Here is a 21842-nt window from a genome sequence, read left to right as displayed (position 1 = left end):
CAGTAGGCGGAGACATTTGACCTAAGTTACTCGAGTGCAATCTGGACAGTCTTGCACAGTTATAAATAGCCAACTTGTGATGTGTTTTTCTTTGCTGATTATCTCCTTCCCACGACCTAAAAGTTAGCCGAGTTGCTAGAGTTGTTTTGAATTCATGTCTCGGTGGCAACATTAATTGTTTAGAGTCAGCATTATTCTGCTTGATAGAAAAAAAAACATGACACTTTAACCTCCTCAGCTTGTTAAGTAAAACTAGACACACAGATTGTTCACTTGGGTAAAAAAAAACAATTCACTGTGCAGAGTGAACAATAGAGCTAAAACATGTGGTGTTCCAAGGGCTTCTCAGTAATTGTCTGTGTGGTTGGAGCCATAATTAACTCTCATTAGCACTGTCTTGCATGTGTCTGGCTCTCTCCTGGCATCTGCTTTCCTCTACACGAGGGTTAAAAGAAACAGACTGTTCGTATATAGACCTTTAGCAGTGGAGTGCAGCAGTGGGTTTATTCCAGCACTCTCACTCCTTTAATTAAGAGGATGACAGTTAGCACTGCGGTGGCAATGTACTCACGCAGACCTGCTCTCAAATCAGAGTAGTTTGATTTCCTTTCCAGTCGGCAGCTCAGACTCGGAGCTCAGAGCTGATCTGGGGTCAGTGAGAAAGTGTCAGTCTGTCTGGGTTGTACAAACAAACCCTTCCTGTCTCTGTGGTTTTGTCAGTCTTGAACACTGGTTTCCATTTAGCCAGCCACTCTGCCTGATAGCCTACACACACACACTGTGTTTTGCTAGGCTGAGTGTACGCATGGGCAAAGCCACATGGCCCTGCACTAGCTGCGGCTGTAATGTTTTCTTACATAAGTAATCTGGTCACATGCCCTCCATGTGGAGAGACAGAGAGTCACAGAGAGGATCAGAGATGGGGCTGGAGTTGAGGGGAGTAAATATAGTCTGAAGGTGTTGACAAACAACACGGTTATGTAGCCAGGCAATCACAGCCAAACAGGTTGGCACACACAGCTGTAGAAAAGGCTGTGATGATCAACACAGTGTTTGTCAACTGAGACAAAGTAACATTTTCAGGCTCCATCCTCCTTTGCAAAACACACCCATCCTCTTAGCTCTTAGCCAGCAGTTAAAACTCTATGTGCAAAAACGATGTACCGTTTCAGTGTTCTTTTGATTGTCCCCAGGCAATGAAGGAGAACTATGTGTGTCTTTGGCTGTTGTTGGGTTTGTGACTCCTCTGAGCCAGTTATTTTCTGACTGTTGTTGTGCCTGTGTGCAGTGTGGCGAAACATATTAGGACACATCAGGACACAAATTGTCAGAGACAATTTATTCAACTCATAATTTCTGCACGCTGCATGGATTTCGCTCAGGGTGGAAATAGCTCTGTACTCTGACACAGAGTGGGTGTAAGACAAACGAGGGCTTAAGATATTACTTATGTAACCAGTGGATATTAAAGCCTGTATCCATCAGCTGTAAGGTCAAAGTGAATTGCTTTAAAACAAATCTGCAGTTTTTTATAACGTACATTGTTTGTATAATACATCAGGGTTATACACAATTTTAAAAAAGGAAAACAGACAGAGTCTCAGCATACAGATGAATTTATTATTAATAATTTAGATGTTGACATTACCATAAGTCCATCTTGACCTTGGGTGATAGTGGTTAGACACCAAGGGATTCAGTCTACAGAAAAATGTCCTCTTTATAATTAGCGTGATAACCATTGTGGTGGTCTGTATTGCAGCTTAAGGTCTGCTGGACATGCCTTTGACCAAATCACAGCCAAAAGAGGCTGTGGCCCTGCTGAGAGGGTAGGACTGCTCTCACTCCACCTTTAAATGGGAGGTGATCTCATTTACTGGGCTATGACCTCAGTCCCCTGAGGAGATGGAGAGATGGTGAGAAATAGAGAGGCAGAGTGAAAGATAGACAGATAGAGGTGAAAGGGTTCAGAGTCGGAAAATTGAGAAAATGACACTGGCATAGACCTCTGTAAGGTGCTTTGTTGTCTGCTGTAGCCCCAGCAGTGACTACAATAAGGGTGGAGGTGATTTGAAGGATTGCACAGGATACCGATATCTATTGTCATGGGAGCTTCTGGGGCTCACTCGGTCATGGTGAACTGTCTGTATGAATGTTTGTGAAATCAGTAGAGGTAGGCGGAGAGAATGGGACACCTAGAGCTTAATGAAATCTCTGACCTGACACAGTTACTCACACGCCCACTCAGAGGGAAAGAGACAGACAGACACACACACACACACAAACACACGCACGCACGCACGCACGCACACACACACACACACACACACACACACACACACACACACACACACACACACACACACAGAGAGAGAAAGAGGGACAGGGACACAAAAAAGCGAGAGAGGGAGAAAGAGAGACATACATACAGACCTACACAGCAGAGTTTACAAAAAGGATTTGACAGCATTCTCTTAAAAAGAGAAGGCCATTTATTTTCCCCTTAGGATGAAAGGACATTATGTTGATCTGTTTTTTATGGTGACCATAACACTTCATCTCCACACAGACACGCTGATGCGTCAGCTTGCTCTTCACGCCCCAGCGCAGTGCATGCATCCGTTGGCCATAAGTCACACATGCTGCAGCAAACACACGTGCCCGAGAAGGAGACAGAGAGGGAGAATGTGAGGGAACGAAGAGAAACAGACGCAAAGCCTAAGGCTAAAGGCCATAATCCTGCAACCTAGCGAAAGTGAAGTGAAATCCATCAGAATCCATCAACTTTTATCCATCACAGTCATCAATACAAAGAGAGACTTTTCTTATCGTTGGTCAGTGGTGGTCAGCTTGAATTTCCCCTTGGGGATCAATAAAGTATCAAAGTATCTATCTATCTATCTATCAGTGTGGATGCTTTTATCGGTTATAGTTATCGTTCCTGGTGTGAATGGCCCTTAAGACTGGAAGAATACTAGATGAATGTATCTGCCAGATTTCACTGGCCACTTTATGAACACACACTGAGAAATGCTCCAACTCCTGTCACCATGTGCTGCCTTCTTTCATTAATCCCTGAATAAAGGCAGTCAGGGTGCGAAGAGAATCAGCGAACAATGAAGAGGAAGACGAGGATGAGAGGAAATGATTTCAGGGCTGGCAAGTTGATGAGTTGTTACTGTTTGATGTCCTCCATCAGTTGTGCTATCCCGGTGTTGTTTGACTTAATCTTTTTTTAGCTCTGTACATTCAATATCTCTACGCATTTTAGCGCAATATAAATTCAATTCGGGGAGGTGCAATCTTTCAGCAAGCCATTACGGCCAAGCACTGAGGTCATCCGTCACTGTTTTGGACACGCCAGGCTTTTATAGTGGATTATTCCTCTGCATTGCTCAGAGAACCAGGGTAGTTGAAATATGACTCAGGTAGTAATGCATGCCCGCTTGTAATAAATTCATAAGGGAAATCACGATAGAGCAGATATTACTAAATGTCTTAGCCCTCCAACTTGACCTGATGCAATGAAACAGCTCAGTAGCTCCAATCTGAAGAGTGAACAGATTCCCAGATCCCACAGGTTCTTGCCATTCATCTTTCTGTCACTGTCACTCAGTCAAATCATGTTAGACTAAACTAGAGCGCACCTCCCTCTCGATGATGTTCTGGTAGTAGACATGTTTATAATAGTGTGTAGGTGGGTGACAGGCCTGAGGGGAGACATTTTGAAATGACAACTGAACTATTGTTATTCTGAGTTGAAATATACTGACAATGACCTGTCATGTTATACAGAAGAATTAAGTCAAATATGCAGTAAATGTTTACACAATGTACATATTTATTTGCTAAAACATAGTGTTCACTGTACTTGTTAACAGCTTTAAGCATCAGAGAACTGAGTGGTAAAGGGGTGTACATCTCCCTGGTGCTTGTTGTAAGCTGCCTTAAAGATTACACCATAAATCCACTCACTAGAAAACAGAATGTCACCCAGGACAAGGTTGTCCAGTGGAATAGCATTACATCTGACAGATACAGTATTGACCACGTCAGTCAACCTGAAGGATGGTTTCTGGAAAGATCTTCTAAAAAGGATGACACACTCGGCCATTAAACCAATAGCCCAACAATCGCTTAGGGAGAGACCACATTTAAAGAGTAATATTCATTTCAGCCAAGGTCTGTGTCTTTCGAGGTGTGGCGACTAAATAAAGAAACTGTTATTACAGGTATAATGAGTTATACAAGTTTATGACACGGCTCTTCATAATGCTGCAGAATGCTCCATTCACTTGAATGGGCCTTCCCAACGTTTGGAGGTCTGATTTGTAAGTCCCGACAGGGCGAACCTGCTTTAATGACCGGCGTTCCATACATTATCCTGTTTATTATTCGGCTATTTGCTAAAACGAAAAAATAAACTTCACTTGATATGTCTGTTTACATTTATTTGTCTGATTATTTACTGTAATTGCCACACCTTGTAAATAGTACATTTGGTACACTTTGTAATAACATACTAACAAAATAAATTCTGTTATTTAGTAGCATGATGTTGGAGAACTTATTAATGTATTTTATGAGTTCCAAACATATGTATGTGCAGATGAGGCAGTAAGGATATAAAATGTTCATGTATGTTTCTTCTGCTGTAATCAAAGAAGAATTATAATGCAGTCGTACCACCTGCCAGAGACGTTCAAACCCTTTCTGCAAATCAAATTAATCACACACTGCAAAGACAACGCACAGCAGAACAGCCTACATTGTATACCATTGCATTGTATGACACTCTCCAGCAGTTGTGTCACACAAGCACAAACACACATACACATACACATGCACACCTACACACAGACACACGCAATACTCTCCTTCGCAGTCTGTCCAATAAAGCCCTGTGTTGCATTGCGGTGGTCCTGTAATAGCCAATCCTGGTACAGAGAGAGATCAGTGGCCGATTATATAAGGCATCTATGTCTGTGAGGTAATTATGGCAGGCTGTGGCCATGTCTAAGGCAGGCCCCATGGCCTGTGCGCTCTCCCCTGAGGTCAGGAAGCCATTGACTCTGAGCCCATCAGATCTGCCCGCCGTAAGCTCCTTACGTGGTCTTAACTCCTCCGGCATTCCCGCGCTGCTCTGTGCTGGCATCTCGCCCACAAACACCACACATGCAGCTAGGACTCGGCAGCCAATGAGGCCGCTAAAGCCCACTGACTTATATTTGTGTCATAGGCACACACACACACACACACGTTACAGACTGGAGGACCCTGGGTGAAGTAATAGCGAGAGATATGGATCTAGCACCAACCGTAATGTACCAAATTGGGTTTTTGAAAGATCAAGGGTAAGGTCTAACAATACCAGAGTCGATTTTGTGGACCTGGCTTAAAGTAGAAGTGTCAAGACTGTACTGTAAATAACTAGATGTACCGCATAGCGGTACAAAATATGACCGCCGCTCAATCCTGTACATCCGTTCCGCGAACATAAATTACACTAATCAATTTGTATCCATCTTCTACTCCATCCCCCACTCTTGAAACTTTTGTGTATGCTTGTTTGGCATGCCTGTGAGTGTGTGTGCGGGCCGCACAGCAAGTAGCCTACTGGCGCTGCGAAGGTGAATAGATTTGTAGCACTAGCCAAAATATTCGTAGCATTGTTATAAAACCTCTAAAATCTCTAAACAATCACAAGTAGGGCAGTTCATCACAGTTCATCCATTGCAACTGGACTGATGAAAGGTCATGTACACCTGTAGGCTACATTGTATTTGTGGAAAGCAGAAGGTATCAGTTTTACATTTATTTATTTATTTACAAACAAAACAATCCCTGTCATTTCCATGCAGTTTTCAACAGCTATCAAGAAGAGAGGTCATGCCATGGATTTTTGTTAATGTTTCTTCTTCTACATATGCAAGATTTTAGTCATCTTTAGTTCATATGATATTCAACTTTATTGTCAATGCACAAATTAAATACCTATAGTCTAAAATGAAATCTAACCAGTGGTACAAATAACTGACATGTCCAAAAGGGCCTTCATGAAATGCGTCGCTAGACTGTTCACATTTTAACGGGCCAAGTTGAGAGCTGCGTCCGTTATTGTTCATGGGGAAAATACTGATTTCCACATTGCAACTACTGAATCCATGGTCAGGGACCAGAAGCAATGTCCTCATGGACCACAAGTGGGCCGCGGACCCCTGGTTGAAAACACCTGGCTTACAGTATCAAGCAGACTTAAGCTGCCACCTCTTGGCGAAAAGTTGTAATACATTCCACCTCAGCTGCGTGAATCACAGAAAGCGTGAATGAAGTGGCCACTTCTAAATGGGACCTACTGTACAGTAGCTGAAGGTCTGTGGCTAAAGCAGCCATAATGAAGTGTTATCATTGTTTATGTAGCAGGATAGGTCTCCGCCCCTTTTTTCATCTTAATTGCTGACTTAGCTGAAGAACATCTTGCTAATTACCAGGTGGCACCTGCCACCTTATATCTAGGCAGCTGACTGCATGTCTCCCAATTCTCCACCTGTTGCGGAGAACCTACTTTGTGGTAGTGGTGTGGGAGCAGCAGGCTGTTTGGGCTGGTGCTGTCCTGTTGGGTGTTTGAGGAACAATCCTGAGTATGTTTGTCTCGTGGTTCAGCGGTGAGTCATTTGCTCTGATTCGAGCTTCTGCTTAAGGCAGCCTCGTATCCAATTCAGTGTAGAACTGTGGCCGTACCCCTCCTCCACATGCAGGGGACAACGGCACTTCAGCGAACCCGGAACTGGTGGTTGACCATCTTCAAGCTTGCTGCTCCCACGCCACCTGATGCTGTCACCCTGTCTGCTACTGCTGCTTATGTTTTATGTTTGTACTGTGTTTGTCCTCGTCTTGAATGTTTGTGAGTGAATGCAACCCCCTCTCTGTGCATACGTGCAGGTTGCGACCTTAAAGCTGACCAGGTGGTTGCGCTCATGCAGCCTGACCTCCAGGAGCTGTTGGGCCAAAGTGGGTGGCAAGCTGATTCCCAGGTGGTGGTTTCCCTTTACTGTCCTTTGTAATTGCTGTGCATCAAGTGTGTGGCGTGTTCACCTGTGTTGTGCTGTGCCTGGATCCTATCCCTTGTTAGCCTCTTGCTAGCCCTGGTGAGCCCACTGCCCTGTTCCCGGCCTATTGGACCTTGTGCAATATCTGTGTGCAACCTGCTTGTATGTGGGTGTATCTTGTATATGATTAGTCTCTTGTGGTTGTATTCCTGTTTGTGTTGTCTTTGTGCAGTCCATAATGGACCTGTTATTGTTATGTGTCAATAAATTGTCATTTTATTTTTATAGAACCATGTCTCTAGTCTCAGTGTTGCGAACCTGTGTGCCCAAAGGGGTCTAAACTGACCAACAATGTTTCTAAATTAGTTCCTGGGAGAGCCTAACCCTCGTGGCGTAGTCGACTAGCTCCATTCCAACATCTACCTCCGCCTTGCTACATTTGGATACTTCCCACACACACATGCTTTTTAATCGCATAGACTACAACTACCAAGCTGGAATCAAAGCACATCGATTCACCTCTCACACCCTAAACAAGCACTTCAAACAAACAAACAAGCGTCTCAGTCTCACGCATGTATAGCCATAGGCAAAACTGTAAAGTAACGTTGGTAAATCATCCATCGCACAGAATGATTTTTGTAGCACGTGCAACAGGTACAGTACATACATCTCTCAAAGTGCACTCTAAAACATTTGGTTTAAATGGAGATGTAGCCTAGATCATCACTGGTGCGTTAATAAATCTACATGACGAGTTGACACAAATTATTCACTTTAACGAATTTATGTAGTCTAGTCACGTCGTCTCAGCCCTAGTTACTTTGAGCCATGCTCTTACTTAACGAAACACCTTTGAAAATAGTGGATTGTTTGGGAATAACTGTTAGCTCAGATGCTTTTTGAAACTTTTTGTTGTCTTAATGCAACATTTTACACTGAAAGCACTGAAAGGGCCACCAAGGACTGTGATCGGATCAACAGCAGAAAAACCTATTTAGAAAAGCAGAAATGTCCCAGCTTGTTTAGGATGCTTCATAGACAGGTTATCTTTCAGGTAGGCCTATTTTCCAATAGAAAACCATCAGGTTAGCGAGCGCTTTGTGGCTAACTCACTTAGGTCCTGTAGGCTGGTCAGAAAAGAGATGACAGTCGAAAGATACAATTACAGCGCTGATATCAATTTGCTTGGTAATCGCATTTCGTGGTTTTCGCCAATAATCAAATTGGCTCCTTCACTCAACCAATGCTAATGGTAGGCCTATTTTACCTAGGTTGTAGGCTATTGATACAATTACATTTCATGTGAAAATCATCCTACCCTTATTAGACGTTCTCTACGGTAAACTACAGTGTTGTCCTTGTAGGAAGCGTCTTGTCTTTCCAACCCACTTTAGATTAACTTCCAACAAAATTACGTCTCACTGCAATGATGCGCCATCTGGTGGACAAACGACTACGTAGTGCCGCCAAATGATGAATATTTGGTTTTCCTTTAATCCTACTGAATTTGTAATTATGTATCGGCCGTTCTAATTGCCGATACCGATAGTATGTGCGTGCCTGTGTGTGTGTGTGCATGTGTATATGTGTGCACCACCATCTACAGGCCACTGAGTTTAAAGTCACTAAATGTACACATAACTTATTTCTTTAGACCCCCCCCATGGAAGAAATTCTACGAAACTTGGCATACCCCCAGAGAATGTCAGGTTAATCATACACATAACATTTGGTGCAGTTCTGAACATCTTAACTGAAGAGGCGATTAAAGCCGAATGATATTGGGGGGGGGGGGTTGCAAATCACAAATGAGTGATTATGGGCTAGGTTGATGTAGGCCCTTGAGACCAACATACCATAAAAATGTCTTCATCCTTGGTGCCACGGTTCAGGTAGTTATTTAGGGAAAACTGCATTTTTTGGGTTTCGGGGGGCCCAGCGCGGGGGGGTGGGAGGGAGTGGCCCCAGGGGACCAAATTAAATTTTTCTGTAAAAGTCTAGTGGGGCTACATACCCACCAAATTTCATGTGCCCCGGTGTTTCGGTGTCCCGGGTATCGTTCACCAAAAATTCAGGAAGTAGATAAGTAGAAAAAAAAAACGTTGACAATCCCTATATGACCGCTTCGCTAGAGGCGGTCATAATAAGACAGGCAGGCAGGCAGACAGACACACAGACAGATACAGTATATGCAGAGACAGATAGAAAGATAGAGAGAGGGAGAGAGAGAAAGTATTTGTCATGCCAGTAAAGCTCACTTGAATTGAAAGAGAGAGATAGAGAGACAGTGAGAGGGATGGAGGCTAGAGAATGGCAGAGTGATCCTTTGGGTAACTTGGCAAAAGTGGTTGTGACTAGTGACTGTAAATGGACTGTAAAATATATACTATTTGTGTGCCTGGTCTTGTATAACTGCATGTCTGAGAGTGAGGGCCTTGTTTGGGCTTGCGTAAGATGGCAAGTGGAGAGGGTACAGAGATGCCTCCAGGAGGAGGAGGCCAGCAGTGCCATTCCTCCCCCCGACCTCCTTCACCTCCTTCAGCCTCACGGCCACCCCTGTCTCACAACGTTTCTATGGGGGAACGGCTAGCTTAGGTTATGTCCACACATAGCCGGGTATTTTTAAGCACAGATAATTCATTTTTGTGGTTGTTTTGGCCTTTCGTCCACAAGAAAAAGGGCAAAGTGGAGATTTTTGAAAACTCAGTTTTGGTGTTTGTGTGTGCAAAAATACATTTTTTTTGCAATATAACAAAAATATATTTTTTTTTGATTGTGACATGCCTTTTAACCTTTGTGTGAAATGTTTTAAGAATGTATTTTAAAATACGAGGGAGGAAAAACATCTACTTTTAAAAGTACTCGGCTACATGTGAACACAGCCTTAGAAGCTGTGGGCCAGAGCATGGACATTACTGTGATGACACATGCTACAGTGCTGAAGGGAGCGAAGCCAAACCAAGACAAGCCAAGCCGTCCCTGTACACAAATAAACATGCATCTGAGACAAACATCTTCATAACATGAGGCAGCTTGACTCTCTTCTGTCATGATGACTAATTACTTTATGTACTGTACATTGAAACAAGTTGAGGGCGGTTATGTTACTTAAACAATGCTAACATACATAGCTAAGCTGTCCTAAAAAAACCTTGATTTCCAAAAGGTGGTATGAAAATACAGTCCAAAACATACACCTACAGTATCAGCAAATTTGGAATGAGTACTTTATTTCTTTGTAGTAAACAAAAGTACTCAACTAAGCAACTAGAGAGTGAGGCATATCATTAGCTGAAAGGATACTCGATTAAACCACAGCTATAATCCTTTGACAAAAAAACTGAAACATTTTGCTGCTGAACCAAGCAAACAGTGATGTCTTTTTTGTCAATATTTTTTTGTGTTTGCTTTCAAAAGCACATAAAAGCACACAGTAAATAAGCAAGCCCGTTGTGTAAGGGGGACTGTGAGAGGGACGCTGGACATTGTGGCCATGGGGCAGAGGAAGGGGTTTATGTAAGCTGTGTTTCTGAATCATCGTCACCGTCCTCCCCCAGTGTGCCCCCCACCCCCACCCACCACACCCCCCCAGTGCCTGTCACTGCCCCGGCTTGCTTCTTCTTTTGGGTGGGTGGCACGGCTCTCTGCCCACTGCTACAGTATGCAGGGACTGTGAAAAGCCCCAAGTCCTCTCTGAGCCTGCAACAACAGCGGCGCTCGGGGAGCAGTAAGGGGTTAGGTGCCTTGCTCAAGGGCACTTCAGGCGTGACTGGTCACACACACCACTGATCGGGGTTCAAACCGGCAACCCTCCGGTTACAAGTCCGAATGCGCTAACCAGTAGGCCACGGCTGCCCCACGGCTGTGTGTGTGTGTGTGTGTGTGTGTGTGTGTGTGTGTGTGTGTGTGTGTGTGTGTGTGTGTGTGTGTGTGTGTGTGCGTGCGTGCGTGCGTGCGCGTGCGTGTGTCTTTGTTTGTGGATCCTTGGATGGCTGAGCTCTGGACTGTGCTGGGGCTCTGGACTGATGCATGGCAAGATAAAGATATTGGCCACAAGGATGGCCAAGGGGCATGAATCATACAGTAATAACAAACAATGCTGCTGTATGAGTCCCTAGGCCATATATCAAGAATAGGTCGCATATATGCAGTAAAAGCTTACACATGTACTACTTTTTCTTGCGTACAGTATGTACATGAATTGCTTCCACATGCACTACGTTTTCTACTGTACATTCAACTACATCAACAGTTCCTGTCCACTCTATGGTGTTTTAAGCCTTCACCGTCGACTTCAAGTCAGCGCTGTGACCGTCGACTTCAAGGCACCTAACTCTAACCCTAACCCTAGTGCCTTCCATGCAGCGCTGTCTGGAAGACGACGTTGGGGGCTTAAAACACCAAGTAACTTCCTGTTCCCTGACCTCAACCCCATTGACCTTAAAAATGCAATTTCTGAAGCAGAAACAGGAACTGTGGAAAGTAGTTTGTTCATTCTAGGCGGAAATACCTGTTAATAGGTGCCAGAATTTGGTTGACTCCATGCAACACAGATGCGCAGCACTTATCAAAAGCAATGGTTTTGCAACTAAAAATGTCAACACTCCTACTTTTTAGAACAGACTAATATTCCTTTTCTTTGCTTCCTGTAAAAAATAATGCAGATTTACTGTACATTTGAAATATGTAAATAAAAACTATTAAAACGATTTTGCACTTGCTTTTTATTTGAACACAACTGTAGGCTAAAAGGTTACCAATCAGCCTTGGTTCGGTTGCGTGGCTTCTCATGTCATTTAGTAGGCTAAATCAGCTGATAAGCTTAACATTGCTATTAATTGACATAAAACATGAGGAGGAACACCCGAGGTTACCTGCTGCTGTTCTGCAATTAACCTACAATCTCATAGTTTTTTTTCTTTTCTCATGCTCGGATAGTTCTGCTCCATCTTCTCATCAACAATAAAAATACTCGCTAACTCGATGTAAGGGAGAGGAGCCTTGACTAAGGGGCCGTGCACACGACGCCGGTTTTTGTGAAACCGGTGAGGTTTTGTTAACGGTTACGCCTTGCATGTACACGACGCCGGCAGTTTAGGAGACTGAAACCGACAGCTTTTGAAACCGGCTTCCGAAGTGGGAACTTTTTAAACCTCCGGCTAACTTTCACCATGTAGACGCCTGTAGGTGCGAAGCCGGCAACTTTATGACGACAGAGCCCCACCTCTCAACTCAGCCAGGGCACTCGACCTGACATGTTGCTTGTCAAAACAAACCAAACCATTTATTTATCATATTAAAATGTTTTTCTTTCCCCTGTCATGATTTATGTGCACAATGTAGCCTATCAGCCTTTAGTGGCTAAGTTAGAACCACACGTTAGCTTAACTTAGTTAAACATTAGCTTACTGCATGTTAGTGTTTTCTCCATTGGTGCTCAGACCTAATGCAATGCGTAGGCTAAGCATTTGAAATTTCACATAGCAGTCACATACCTTGAAAATGAACTTTATTAGTTTAACAGTTGAATTGAAAACCGAATTGTCTGTAGTCTCCTTATTTCATGCGACTGCTTAACCAGAGCACTTATTAGACATTCTTTGGCTTAACAAACTGTTTCAACAATGTTTTCTTCTACGCGATTCACGCGAAATTATCGTGAAGCTTCTGCACAGCGGCGCCGTCGACTGGTCTGGCATATGCACTACAGCACATTTAGCCGGTTACACCTCTGTGTGTACACGCAAGGTTTTTTCTTGCCGGAGTCGTTAAAGGTGTGAAAGCGTTAAGAGAAAATCCACCCGGCGGTGTCGTGTAAACGGCCTCTAATTTGCGGATCCATATGCAACGTGGATAGTGCGCGTATAGGACGATCCGTCTGTGTAGCCTACATGTCAGGTCATCATGTCATTTCCAGGGCTGTTGTGAGGTGCCAAGAGGAATCAAAGTGAAGGGCTGTAGTCGCACAGTGCAGGCTGTCTCAGGGCACAGCACAATACATGTAGCTGAGTACTTTTAAAAGCAGATGTTTTTCCTCCCTCATATGTTAACAGTGCACTATTATGTGCACTACTATGTACTGCATTTCGTTGCTGTACTGCATTTTGTTGTTGTACTGCATTTCGTTGTCTCTGTACTTGTACTCTGCACAATGACAATAAAGTTGAATCTAATCTAATCTAATGACAGTATCTTCCTGTTAAATATATAACAGGCCTTTGCTGTAAAGTGGTAGGCTAAAAAGTTTAAAAGTAGAAAGTAGTATGTGTGAGAGCTTTTGACGGGGATGCAAGACAAAATAGGTTTATGTGCAAGCATTTAATTTGCATGCACAAGAAAAAGTAGTGTGTGTGCAAGCATTTCATGTACATATGCAAGAAAAAGTAGTACATGCGTAAGCTTTTAGTGCATACACGCGACTTGATATATGGACTAGGGGGCTCCTCATACTGCTGCGTCATATGCACACACACACACACACACACACACACACACACACACACACTGACTCAAACACACACAAACAAAAACAGGCACACACTCACACATACAGTATACTGTACACACATGTATACACACAAGAAAACACACACAAACAGAGAGAGTGACACACACACACACACACACACGCACACACACATTTTCTGTGTGCATATGACACAGAAAATGGCCCATCATCTTGTGAGCTACTGTGGTTAATGTGGTGAGAAGGACATGAGCACAAAAACACTGGCACTGATTGAGAAACAGACAATTGAGGCAAGACGAGGATCAGGGAGGGGTGGAGTGACAGAAGAAAAAAAGAGTCATGTCATGTATTCAAAACATTATCTAGATTGACAATGTCTTTCAGCATGGTCATCAAAAGGACTTAATTCCCCCCTGTACGTCTCTGCCTGCTCCCCCATTTCTCTCATGTCGTATGAGCAGACTAAGACTCAGGCTGTCAGCTGGTTTAAGCCTCACAGTTCTCTCTCTCTCCCCCTCTAAGCTGCTCTCGCACTGCAACCCCACAGGCCTCCTATTCCTGGAATACCAGCCAACTGTAGTCCAGCCCTATCCACGCCTCAGTGCATCTCACCCTTACACACACCACACACACACACTCAGAAACACACACACACACACACACACACACACACACACACACACACACACACACACTTGAGCATGAGCTTGACAAACACAAATTCAAATAAACTCAGTTGCAGGATTACACACACACACACACACACACACACACACACACACACAACCATCTCATAGTAGCCTCTTGCTAGCCTCCATCACTCTCTGCCCCCCTGGGTTCTGTGTATTGATTTCTGCTCTTTAGTGCTTACTGCCCTTTGAGTCTGAGCAGCACCGACGAGCGCATTACATAAATCACACCCCCACCTCTGCCCACCACTAAGCAAGGAATGGCCTTTTTGCTTGAGGGTTTGGGAATGTCTTTACATTTTGAGGCATTTCCATGTATTAGAGTTTGTGCCTGTGTGTCCTGTGTAGGTGGGGGTAGAATGTGCATAAATGTGCATTCGGATTCTGCCATCTGCCATAATGTATATGAGAGGAAATGCTAGAGTGGATGTAGTTAACGCGTTTTTAAAGATAAACAGTCCCACTTCATGCGTTTAAAACTGCAATACATTAAAGAGGTGCTAGGGGCATGCATGCCCATTTTACTGTAAGAGGACAGTGTTCATGCACTGCACACATACCGGCAATAATTGCATAACATACTTGCATACATATATAAAGAAACATTTGAATAATCTTTTTTCCTAAATACTTAAAGAGATATGAACAACTTCATACTACTTATTCATGGGTTTCATCAGGTCCCTTTCCACAGGTGTATAAAATCAAGCACCTTAATTATCAATGCAGACTGCATGGTGCTTGATTAATACACCTGTGGAAAGGGACCTGATGAAACCCATGAATACAGGCATGAGAAATGGCCCAATCACTTGTCTGTCCACTGACCTGCATTTCTCTGGTGTACAGCGGAGATGGAGCATGCCCAGAGGGTTTTGGACATGGATGCGGGCCAGCAGCTGAAGCTGAAGGAGAGACAGCGCTTCTTTGAGGAGGTCCTCCAGCACGACGTGGACGTCTACCTGTCCACATCGCACCTCCAGATCGACAACAAGAAACGTCAGTTTCAATCCATCTCCAACAGAACCAGTGCTGATAGCGAATGTCTGAAGTGCAGACACACACACACACACACACATACACACAGGGATGGGCAGTATTTATAATTCATGTATTTAAAATACATTTCAAATATAAAACATTTCGTAATTTGTATTCACACACACACAGACTCACACACACACAGACTCACACACACACACACACGCCATATTTAGATTAGAATGCCTTTATTCACTACACAGTTGTCCAATGAAATGTATGAGTGATGCATACAGTGAAGACACAAGAAATAAAATCTTCAAACAGATTCAACACATACATACATATCTAAGAGCAGTATTGTGGGGGACATTATGAGCCTCCTTCCTCGCCCTTACCAGTTATTGCGTAATAAGCAGAGCTAACACATAGCTATCCCCTGTGTTATGTCTAAGGTATTTGTTGTGGTTATTGAAGGTATTTGCTGTGTAACTTGCACCAAGATTGTCTACAATTACAACTTAGCCAACAACCCATAGCACATTGTGAATACCATTCAGTCAGATCTGTTTAAGCAATAAGCCCCGAGAGGCCGTAGGTTACACTGATTTTAGAACAGCTAAGGGTTTCGTCCTTGTTTAGTCCTTTATTCTTTTATACTGTAAAAAGTATAAAAGAACAAGTAAGAGCTAAAAGAGCAATGTGGATGTAGTAGGTTAAACAAGCAAATGTGCACCCAGATATGCACCAATACCTGCACACAGACATACTATATAAATAAGAATAAAGAGCAATGAGTAGTAAGCAAAATTTGTGCCAATTACAATCAGCTGGTTTCAAGTGAATGGTTGGAACAGATCAAGTCATAGCCATGTGTCAACATGGAGGGGTGGGGTGGGATGGGGGGCATTGAGGGTTGAACAAATTACAACCATAAGTATAATCATTATATGAACATTGCATTGGTATAGAAAAATAGGTTCAGAAAGTGTGGCCAAAGTAGCAAATATTCAAAAACCTTTGAAGGAAGGACCTTTGTGCAGGGACAGAAGGTGGCATGGGGTGAGTAAGAGAGCAAAAACTAACTTATGTAGTTTAAAAAGTGTCATAGCTTAGTCTAGGGTGCAGTTGTTTTGAATTCTGTTTACATGCTCACATACAAGCATGTATGACAACCCCTCCATGACATAAGACAATAGCTACAGTTAATACTTTGTAGTACATCCACCTTTTTCAATCTGTATTTTATAATTCCATTGTATTCTACAATGTTTGAGTGATGGCTCAAAGAAGGATTATTGTGACAAGTCAGTGTTTTCCTGGTAATTCTCTGTAAATCAGGTTTCTTCAGATCATCTCACCACTCTCTTTCAGTTATTTAACCATTTAGCATACCATTTTCCAGTTTGTAACAAGTGACTATTTTGGACAGCGGTGAACAGAATATGATTCTGCGTATGCCATGTGATATGTGAACTGCAGCTCCTATGGGGAGTATCTCATCAATGGAGGTGAATGTGGACCTGTTGGAGCAGATGGACCTGATGGATATCTCCGATCACGAGGCCCTGGATGTGTTCCTCAACTCTGGGAGTGACACCGGCCCGCTGGCCTCGCCCCTACCAGGTATTGTGTAATAAGCGGTGTGTTTGAGACTGATAAAGTAACTGCTCACATAGCTATCCCCTGTGTCACGTCTAAGGTACTTTTTGTGGTTATTATTAATTGCTGTGTAGCATGTGCCAAGATTGTTATGTCTTGAATCACAACATAGCCAACCCACCATAGCACATTGTGAATACCATTCAGTCAGATCTGTTTAAGCAATAAGCCCTGAGAGGCCATAGGTTACACTGATTTCAGAACAGCTAAGGGCCGTAATTTAGCATGACGCGCAAGCAGAGTGCCTAACCCCCGAGTGCCTAACCCTCGAAACGGAATTATAACGTTTCCGGTTATGAGTTCCACCAATAAATTGACGTTCCCGAACCGGTTAGAACAAAAAAATACTGTTCCCGGAACGGTTAATTTCGTTCCTGTCAGCTTTTAATGCTATAGAATTATGTCACATCTTTCTCATCCAGCTTAAACCAAATGTAATAATATTACAACCATTATTAAATAATATTAATTATATTATTAATAATAATAATAATTAAATAGGCCTACAATTATTTCAAATGTGTAGTTTATTGTTAAAAGAGAAAATGTCCACACAAACGTAACAACATGATTAAGACACGTGGTTATGCCACTCGGGCAACATCAAATTCCAACTGTTGGGGGGAAAGGCCATCCAGTAGGCCTAGGCCTACTCATACCGTAACAAGCCATCTGTGCATTAGGCAAACAGAGGTCTTTAGCCAAATGTTCGCTAGTCCATCATTAACGTGGAGTCGACAAATATAGCTATTGTTATTGTGTTTGGAATGAGCGTTTTAATTAACGATGGATCGTAATTTACCCCTTATTTAAGATGTGGAGTGGAGACTTTGTACTCCACCGCTCTCTCTCCATAAAGTCAGCGAATGTCTGATGTGATGTCACACAGGAAGTGAACCTCAGTCGTCATGGTAACGTGCACAGGAAAATAATTACTTTTTTTTTTAGGCAACGAAAACTTTGAAGGACGAAATAAAACCGGTATTAACCGGTTACCATTATTTTTAAATAAGTGTTCCTGTTCCAGAACATAAAAAATAATAATGTTTCCGGTTTTGTTCCTGTTCCCTGTAAAATACAAAAAGTTCCCGGTTTTCGTTTTCGTTCCTTGAACCGGTTCAAAGCCCTGGTAACATTACAGTTTTTACACTGAATATGTATTTGATACACTAGCATTCATAGTAATAAATGCAGCCCTTTCAAGTCGTTCAAGTCGTGTATGCTTTATGCATTGTTCTGTTTGCCAGACGTGTGCGATGAAGATGATGATGATGATGAGGATGAGAATGAGCTGATTTACAAGGACGGAGTGGGCCCTCAGGGATCCATCAGGCGACGCCCCGGTTCTAAGAACCGAGGGTCATCCGGGTCCACAGGCTCAGCTGACCCAGACAGCCAGGACACAAGTGAGGGCGGGGATTACACACCCGTCATCCAATCAGACGAGGAGGAGGTGCAAGTCGACACGTTCCTCTTCTCCGCTACGTCATCAGGGAAGGAGGAGGAAGAGGAGGAGGAGAATGAGGAATGAGAGATTTTGAATAGGTGTGACGGTTATCCAACTACAGTTAGCAGAGTGTGAGAAGGTCACGTGTGATCCTCGTTAGCTTCCTCCCCTTTCTTTCCCACAGACAGTGTTGTACCCTTGCCAGTCTCTTCAGAGAAACTCCAAGGCCGACCGCAAAAGAACTGGTAGATGCCATGCCTTCTTCTCTAGGCTGGCACAATAGCAGCCCTGTGGGACACAGCAGTCTACTCATGCGCCAAGCTTTTCAAATGCCACTGTTATGTACATGTAATTGCAAATTTCACAAGTGGAAACAAATGATGCCCTTCAACTGCCATGCATATTTTTTTATGGAGTAACACTTTATTATGGGTGTAACAGTTCACAAAAAATAATTGGCTAAACTGACATATGGTCCACCATTTAATATGTTTGTGTGGGAAACAATTCAATGGCAAAAGAACCTGTTGATTGCTGGTAAAAACTGCATCCGGTACACATCTGCATTGAACGTCCTGTACTAAACAGTTCGGTATGAATACGTGTACCTTTACACCCCTACTTAATTAGGTGTCATATTAACGTTTTATGGCCAGAGTAAAAAAAAAATACATGAAGAGAAGCAGAGTTATGTGTGGTTAATCAATTACCATGAGTGGTTTATTATTTAGTGGTTAAATGTATTATTCATCTCACAAGTAGATCCCAGTGTTGTAACAGCGAAACAAACAGACAGAAATCCTGACAGCTGACTGCCAAATGACATGAAAATATTTTGTCTATCTGAGAGGAGTCTATACTTTTCATTTCCTGAGACATATTTGACCTTAAACAGGAACTCTGTTGACATGACACATGCAAAGTGTGTTAGTCCTTTGAGCCTGCGGGGTGGGAGGCAGAAAACCAGGTACTGTCTCAGCTAGAGGGTGGCAAACTGTGTGGAAGAGCTGAAATGGCTTAAGCATTAAGGGCCGTTCACACCAAGAATGAGAACTGTAATGATAACGGCAAAGTATTGCTCTAGCTAATATGAATGACAATGTCCACACATGAACTATAACATTAGCTGATCCACAATATGCGGCTCTTTGTCAAGCGGATGTCCGACCCTTTGGGTAATATGCTGCTTATATGCGGACATTATGTGTGAACGACACCGATGCACATGAACAGTGGCTGAACAGATTGAACGTGGTTGAACCCACACATGAACAGAATCTCTGGATGTTCTTCACTTTGTTCAGACATGCACTCATTTACATGGAGAGAGTTATCTATATATATATGAATATATATATAGATATAGATATATGAATACGGCCCAACCGCTTGACATCCACAGAACATGCAGACTTACACCTATGTCTGAAAGCAGCTATTAACAACATGAAGAACAATATTGTCAGGGTCACTTTCATTTCTCGTTATAGTTAACGTTCTTGGTGTGAATGACCCTTTACTTCTTTCATTTTTCTTGGCCTTTCAGCCTCAGTGTTTGTGATTCATTGATTTCTCATTGATTTACTTCCATTTGCATTGAATCATTACACATGCTGTACAGGACTCAAAGCCATTGCTTACAGTACCTCACACACAATTGCTTTACACTCTCAAGACAGCTCTCTCTACTGTATTATGTGATCTACGTGTATCTACGTAATATGTGTGGGACAATTTAATGAGCATGGGTCTGAATAACTTTACTTTTGAATGCATGCCATTATGTAAGCATTTCACAGAAAGCAGAAAGAGTACTTTCCTTTGTAGCGTATAAGTGCTTGAAGTAAAGCATGTCGCCTTGATAAAGCAGACGGCTCATTCCAACATCATGAAAAAAAAATTGGCATGGAAAGTGGTTTGGTCAGATTTTGCAGTAAGGATAGTGTGGCATGAGTTTAAGCCTATAACTCCTGTTATAAAAACTGTTTTTGTATTGTCATGTCTTTGTAAGTGTATGTGCGTGTGGATGTGTAGTTGTGTAAATGTTACTGCGTGTGTGTGTGTATGTGTGTGTTTCCAAAAGAACACTGCGTGTATGGTGTGTCGGTGTAAAAAAAAACAGTTGTACGTTTCCCTCCCCACCTACCATCTTCAGGATGAAGAAATAAACATGTTCATACATATCCAATATGTGCACTTGTCTTCATCATTCACATTTGTATGAAAGAGAGACCACTTTAGTATGTGACCTAAAATCCTCATTAAAAATAATTTCCCATCGATTACAGGTAAGCAGCTCCTCCAAAACATCACATTAGACATGGTTCTGATCTGGGCCTAACTTGTTTGGATTGTTTCTAATGAAATACTTTACATTTAAGGCAAAAAATATCCATCTTTAATGTCCTTTCTGTTACTGAATTATAAAAAATTTAATAAATCATAGTTCATTATGTTCAGATAATAAACACCTTCCCCCCTTAAAACCAGTTATGGAACAGTGTGCCTTCCACGGCACACCTCCCCCCAACATTCTAAATCAATTTTATGCACCATATTGTTATGTAGCATAGTAATATTATACACCATTTGAAAGCTTTGACTTTTGGGAATACATATCATGACAACCTTTTTCATGTACAATTTGTATGGTGCTTTACATGTTAGATTAATCTCACTATGTCTCACTTAAATTTGATTAAAAATGGCCCCCTCCCCCTCCTCCGCTTTTGGTGCTTCCCTACTTTCTAGCTGTAGTGCAGCTGCAGTGCAATACGTAGATGCCATATATTGGGTCTTGACATATTCACAGGAATCCCTAGAAATGGAATATTCATGTTGTTTTATCCAATATTAGTTGTGCAGATGTATAGTCCATCTTATACACACCCATTGAAGCAACAAAGAAAATGTGAAAAAAGAGACTTTTGTGTAATTATTCCATATTTTGTGTAGTCATTCTATATCAGAACCCCTGACATATGAGGCGCCAGTGGTGGAGGAAGTACTGAAACTCAGTACTTAAGTAAAAGTACAAATACACAGAGAAATATTTACTTTAGTAAAAGTAAAAGTACCACAATGACAACCCTACTTAAGTAAAAGTAAAAAGTACCTGCTTTTTAAATGTACTTTAAGTATTAAAAGTAAAGTATTTGCATAATGATTTATTCTCTTAATATCTATATTCTAAAAGGAAAAATCAGTATGGGCTGTGGCATTTTAATTAAGCTAGTTTTAGGTTATACTCGACTAGATAGTTTTAAGTTAATGCAATTGTGCTTACCATCTGTGGCGCAGTTTACATTCTGACCTACAATTCTGAGACTGTAATTCTGGTTATCTACTAGGGTGATCTGCTGAGTAATATCATTCAGCAAAACATGAGAGCCTGAAGTTTAACGGGGTAGACAAGGGAAACGTCGGGTGGATCGTAATGCCAATTATGCTGATTGAACAGAAACGTTGCTGAGAAAGGTGTCTTAATGATTAAGTTCAGTTTCACTTGCGCAGACGCATAGGCATTGAATGAGCGCTCACGT

The 21842-nt window shown here is 42.4% G+C and overlaps 1 protein-coding gene and 1 long non-coding RNA gene across 3 annotated transcripts in view; one reads left to right on the top strand and one right to left on the bottom strand.

The window, feature by feature from the left end:
- Window positions 1–20488, top strand: part of LOC125293466 (dysbindin-like) — a 21013-nt gene extending 525 nt beyond the window's left edge. For both annotated transcript variants that reach the window (XM_048241387.1, XM_048241386.1), the window contains exons 2-4: window positions 15060–15209; window positions 16674–16817; window positions 18101–20488. In XM_048241387.1, the coding sequence (XP_048097344.1) occupies window positions 15065–15209; window positions 16674–16817; window positions 18101–18384 (573 nt within the window). In that variant the 5' untranslated portion in view covers window positions 15060–15064 and the 3' untranslated portion in view covers window positions 18385–20488. The remainder of the gene's footprint in view (window positions 1–15059; window positions 15210–16673; window positions 16818–18100) is intronic.
- The window catches only part of LOC125293467, a 19272-nt gene continuing 12611 nt past the window's right edge, over window positions 15182–21842 (bottom strand). The window contains exon 4 of the long non-coding RNA XR_007193361.1: window positions 15182–15256. This is a non-coding gene — a long non-coding RNA (uncharacterized LOC125293467). The remainder of the gene's footprint in view (window positions 15257–21842) is intronic.

Source organism: Alosa alosa, chromosome 4 (genome assembly GCF_017589495.1).
Source record: "Alosa alosa isolate M-15738 ecotype Scorff River chromosome 4, AALO_Geno_1.1, whole genome shotgun sequence".
In the NCBI taxonomy this organism is placed as follows: Eukaryota; Metazoa; Chordata; class Actinopteri; order Clupeiformes; family Clupeidae; genus Alosa; species Alosa alosa.
This window is presented reverse-complemented; position numbering and strand designations above follow the sequence as displayed.